This window comes from Clarias gariepinus, chromosome 6 (genome assembly GCF_024256425.1).
Source record: "Clarias gariepinus isolate MV-2021 ecotype Netherlands chromosome 6, CGAR_prim_01v2, whole genome shotgun sequence".
Taxonomy (NCBI): Eukaryota; Metazoa; Chordata; class Actinopteri; order Siluriformes; family Clariidae; genus Clarias; species Clarias gariepinus.
The window spans coordinates 38705599-38711598 of record NC_071105.1 but is presented as its reverse complement, the minus strand read 5'-3'; the positions used below and the strand labels follow the sequence as shown (position 1 = coordinate 38711598).

Here is a 6000-nt window from a genome sequence, read left to right as displayed (position 1 = left end):
CTTATAGTTCTTATGAAGGCGCTGGTCATGGCCGCCCACTTTGGCCTAAATTTGGTCAAGTTTATTTTCCAACAAACTAAACAAGGATTTAAATTAAGCCGCTAATGCATCATGTGATTATCTAACAGTGCAGAAATAGCATGTTAGAGCGGTCGCAGTGTCATATTTTTTCCCAGTTTTAACACTCCTAGTAGCCATTGTAAGTGGAAAATAGATGACCATGGGGTAGTGTATTAAGTTATAATACCCTAAGGAGTAAAGAGGTTTGCAAATTGGACCAAAGCATTCTTAAATATCAGCATGACCACTATAGATAGTTCTTAACCCAATTCCAGAATTTTGTAATGTGCTTTAATATGCTTTCTTTGATTGCTATTTCTCTTTCAACAAATCATATCTTTTTAGTCCCCCTTTTTAAATTATCTTTCTTTCTTCTGTCTTTCCATCTTTCCACTGAAAGAAACACTACTTCTGGCAGTGTAATGGTATTATTAAAATAGAGGCAGCATCATTGTGTAGTGGTTAGCACTGTGACCTTGCCCCTCCAGGTTGGAGGGTTTGAGTCTGTTGGCCTTTGGGTCTGTGTGTATGGAGTTTAAATGTTTAAAAAAAAAGTCAATTAGGCCATTTGTTTTTTCCAAATTGCTTATAGTGTGTGAGTGTTGTGTGTATATACACTATATTGCTAAAAGTATTCCTTTGCCTGGCTTCACATGCTTATGAACTTGAGTAACATCCAATTGTGAATCCATAGGGTTTAATATGATGTTGGCTCAGCCTTTGTAGCTAAAACAGTTTCAACTCTTCAGGGACAACAAGTATTTCACAAGCATTAAGAGTTTATTGCACTAAAAGTAGGGGGCCGAGCCCAACTCCTGAAAAACAACCCCACACCAGTTCCAACATGACTGTGCACCATTGCACAAAGCAATGTCTATAAAAGACATGGATGAGTGAGTCTGGTGGAAGAATGGGCACAAATTCCCATAATCACACTCCTTAACCTTGTGGAAAGCCTTCTCAATAGAGTTGAAGCTGTTATAGCTGCAACGGACAATATTCTATTAAACCCTATGGATTAAGAATTGGATGTTACTCATATTAAACCCTCCTTCTTCTTTGTCTATTGGCTGTTTAACCTTAATTACACTAACTGTATTTATACTGTGCTGATAGGAATACTTCAGCTATGCTATTCATCTTTTTCTTGAGAAGTGCAGCATGTACAGACATCACCTCTGTTGCACCACGCCAATCACCCCCCCCCCCCACCCACAGACTTTCCTGTTACTGTCTTTTCAGTTATTTGAATTATAAGCAAGCTTTCAGGAGGTGCAAATAATACACAGAGCAAAGGGGAAAAGCAAAGCATGTATTACCACCTACAGAGATAAAGAGACACTGCACTGTTAAAAAGACATCAGGTAAAAAAAAGTATTTTTGTCTTTATTAAAATAACTGCTTTTCGTTTTATAACAGACAAGTAATGATCCCAGTGTTTGTTTTAAAGTGTGATTACGGCATGAAAATGCTGGTTCCCTTTTGTAGATTTGCCTTGCAAATTGGGTGATTATGGACCATTTTACTTTGTAGATTTACCTCTCATGTCATCTTCAGAGTAAATACAAAGATTGTTTTCAGAAGTGGACAAAATTCTAAGAAATGATACTTAAGTGAAAGTTAAAGTGATGTGTTAAAATTTAATGTATACAGAGAAAAAAAAATTGTTCTTAAGTAAAAGTTTAAAAGTTGTTACAATTAAATGCCCTTCATATTTTAACTGAGAAAAAAGATTTTATTGTGTTTTAAAATCATAACATAAAATTTTAAATTGATGTTTTTCTGTTTTGCCTGAAAACAGGTAAATCTATCCAAAGTGCTCTCGTGGATATAAAGCATGTCTGCTTTAAAGTTGTGAAGTTATTTTGTACTTAAGTAAAAGTACTGTTACTTTAGTGAACTTTTACTGAAATACAAGTAAAGTTACCCTTATAAAAATCTACTCAGGTAAAAGTAAAAAGTAGCTTATTAAAAATTTACTCAGAGTAAAAGTAACTGAGTTACATTTTTTTTAAACAGCAGGGGTGGGATGGGGGATGGAACACCCTTGCATAATAAATCTGTTCTCTTTGTTGTGCTTGAAATCAAATTCGTCGCTTAAAAATGACCAGAAGTTTGCTTCATAAGAATTTGTTGGCATTTCACTTTCAGCTGTGTCTGCATCACTGGCATCTGTTTTGTCCGTCTCATCGTTCTTGTGAATTTATTGCGTTTGTTCTCCATCAATCAATCAGTGCAGTGGTTTCCGGGGTGCAATTTTTTTTTTTCGTTCCCCGTTGTATTTTTTGTATTATTTTCAATTTTCATTTATTTATTTTTTACTCAGTAGTGAATACGATTTAAAATGTAGTGAAGTACAATATTTTAAACAAAACATACTTAAGTAAAAGTAAAATTACAGATTGTAAAAACTACTTTAAAAAGTAGAAGTACACAAAAAATCTACTCAATTACAGTAACGCGAGTAAATGTATTTCATTACTTTCCACCTCTGTTTATTGGCTTCATTTTAATAGGGTTCAAGTCTTGTAATTGAACCCTAATATAGTAATGGGGTTTGGGACGTGTGATGAAGTTTCTAATTAATGAAAGTTTAAGAGCGATTGAGATTTACAGAAGACTTCATGGTCAGTAGAGTGATGAGACTGTTACAGCAGCTGCAGTAAAACAATTGAATGCTGTAAACATTTTAAAAAAAGAGGGTGCTTGGAGTCCACTACAGTGGTTCCTGTGGACATTCAGTGAGTGGATATAATAATATACAATATACAGTCTTATGCAAAAGTTTGGGCACTCCTTGATAAATCACAGATTTTGGTAATTTTTTAAATTGAAAACATGTTAACAAAGTCTCTCTTGGAAAATGAAAACAATGCGAACATTTTTTCAGTGAACATTGATGCATAGTTACTTGTTATGCCATAAATTGAACAAAAAAATAACGCTTTTACCCTTCTTTTTTACTATAATTTTGTGATGCTGAAAGAGGCCAATAAAGGTTTAATGATGAACGTTATTCTTGGCTCTAAACTATATTTTCCCTCGGCACACCATATTTAAGCGACCACTTTGATATCAAGCAAAGGTGTCCCTTCAATTAAAAACACCTAGTTTGAGGTTTATAGCCACTTGTCTTTTTTGAACTACACTCCCCCATCCCGTCCCCGCTGTTATAAAAAGTGACGTTTACAACACGCACAGTGCTGTACAGTTTCTTTTCTTCGCTTCATGACTCCACTGATGGCACAAGTGGTCAATCTTGGATTATGGGTGAAATTGCACAAATTCTAGAAACATTATTTTTGTGATTTTATCCTTTGTACTGACATTTCTTCCTACATTATACCAACATGTTAATAGCAAACGCTGATAGCTTTTTTTGTCCACAGATTGAAAATCCAAAGAAGCTTTAAAGATGGCTAATGTTCATATACCGCTCACTAATGCGAGAAGTGGCTACAGCATCGTCACTCAAGTTGTTCCCTCATCAACAGTTTCAGTTGCAACAGAACAAAATTCATCTCAGACTCAAAGTCAGCTGCAGGAATTCCTGAAAGGAGAACCCAAAGCACTGGGAGTAAGTTACACTATTACATCACAGAGTCAAAAGAAAATATATTTATGAAGTTTAGGTATTTGGCTTTTAAATATGGCATTTAAAGATGTTCTTTACATAATGATGAAATATGAAACAGTAATCATAAAGCATTAATTTAAGATTTTTACTTTATGTTAGTCTTGGTGTTTTTCATATCATTTCACTTAAAATCAAACAAATTAATACACAAATAAACATAAATACAGTAATAACATGGTTCGCGTGGAATTGTAATAAACTGTATGTATAAACATAGGGCGATTACCATTTTGTCCATTCACCCTGTCTTTGCTTCAACAGCCTTATGCAATATCACAACACTTATTTCCATCCAGGGTTGCCTTAATTATTGGCCAAAACCTTGTGTTGATAATTGGGAGAGTAATACTGTTCTTTAAAGTTCTCCAGCACATACTCAAGACTTTTGAAGCAATTAAGGACTTTTTGGTGGCCAATTCATGTGTAAAAATTATTTCTCATGCTGTCAGAATGACTCTTTAAGAATGAGTCCTGGAATATTGCTGGTACATCTAGGAAGAAAAACTCCATAGATGTGATAACCTGGTCATTCAGTACATTCAGGTCATGAGCTGACTTTATTTTATTGCCACATAACAATGTTGAGCCTAGATTTGACCAAATGAAACTGCCTCCAGAGGCTTGTACAGTGGCCACTACGCATGATGGGTGCATCGCTTCTTGCGCTAATTTAATATATATTTTTTCCATTTTTTTCAAAGTCCAGTCATTTTCCTTCATAGCTAATTGTTTATTAACAATCAATGTGATAGTAACCATTATAAAAAGCACAATATAAATAAAACTGAATTTAATGTTACAGTTTATCCTGACCAAACACTGTAAAAAACTGTCCGTAATTTTAAAAGTAAGATACCGTATAAATGCTACAGAATAAAACCACAAAATCTTTTATTAACACAAAAACTTGTTATGGATGTAACATATAAACTCTCAGAGAAGGTATTTGTTACTAATATACTGAAGCATCAGTTTATATTTTACTAAACCTTTGTTAATAGAGTTTAAAAATCAGAAAAAATATCTGCTCTGTAAAAAATAAACCGTACATTTTATGGTAAAAAAAAAAAAAAATTTGCCAGAAATTTACCATAAACAATACGGTAGCAACATTATTGGTTGTACGGGATTGCACTCATTATACTGTATATTTTAAGGATTTTAATAGTTTTTTTTTTTACGGTTTATAGCCATCTAATATACATTAACCAAGGACTTTAAAGTCGTGAATGGTATTCGGCCCTTTGATCACTGTGGCAAAAACAGCCGCTAGCACGCGCCACTTTGCCCGCTGCCACTGCTCACCAGCCTGTGCCCGCATGCCAGCAGGGCACTGCCCACCAGATGACCATTACAAAATACATGAACATATTCAACACCCCAGTGCAGTGTGCACTTAAAAACCACAATGCAGGACAGAGGACATAAACTATTTTAACATGTGTGTGATAAAATCATTTTTTTTGTGTAAAGTCATACTAAAAGTCCTTCTATAAAATTATATGCTTAGATTGTCTGCCCAAAATGCTTAAAGATGTCCACCCTGACATTTGTATATTTGATTTTGAGAATTTAAATATTGTTTTGCTGACCTAATAAAAAAAAATACATTGGACCATGCTGATGTCCAAGTCTTGAATAAATTTTGATGGGTTTTGATCATTTGATTTAGGTTTGTATTCATCAATTAGTATAAAAGTACTCTTAATAGTTCCTTAACAGTAAAATCCTAATGCTTAGCAATGTAACTCTAATCTTTTTTAGCTCCCAGCTAGTGTAATAAAATTATGCTTTCACAGAATTGCTAAATAAATTCACTGGTTATTCATAATAAAAAATAGTCCAACAATGACAGCAATTGCGTAGCAAGCATGGTGGTGTAGTGGTTAGCATTGTCGCCTTCCACTTCCAGGGTCTGGGTTCGATTCCCGCCCAGGCTCAAAAAAGCATTAATGTTACAAAATAAATATTTAAATTAGACAGTTCTGAGCTGTAAAAAACATGGTTATGATCTCTATTTGTTACAATGTAAACACTGGAATTTGACGGGAATAAACTGTTTTTATAACAACATAAACATGATAATTAGACAGTTATAAACTGTAAAATAACCAATTAAAATCTGTAAAATATACAATATAATGAGTGCAATCCCATATAACCAAAAACATTGCTACCATATTATTTACGATAAACTTCTGGCAACCGCAGCTGCTGTTTTTTTTTTTTACTGTAAAATGTACAATTTATTTTTTACAGTGTATTACTGATTTTGGATTAAACAGGAACCATCGGATATCACC

At 33.9% G+C, this 6000-nt stretch overlaps 1 protein-coding gene across 1 annotated transcript in view; it reads left to right on the top strand.

Moving 5' to 3' along the window:
• The first annotated feature begins 1335 nt into the window (after window positions 1–1335).
• Window positions 1336–6000, top strand: part of LOC128526728 (membrane-spanning 4-domains subfamily A member 4A-like) — a 32720-nt gene continuing 28055 nt past the window's right edge. Inside the window, exons 1-2 of the mRNA XM_053498862.1 lie at window positions 1336–1424; window positions 3450–3637. Of these exons, the coding sequence (XP_053354837.1) occupies window positions 3476–3637 (162 nt within the window). The 5' untranslated portion in view covers window positions 1336–1424; window positions 3450–3475. The remainder of the gene's footprint in view (window positions 1425–3449; window positions 3638–6000) is intronic.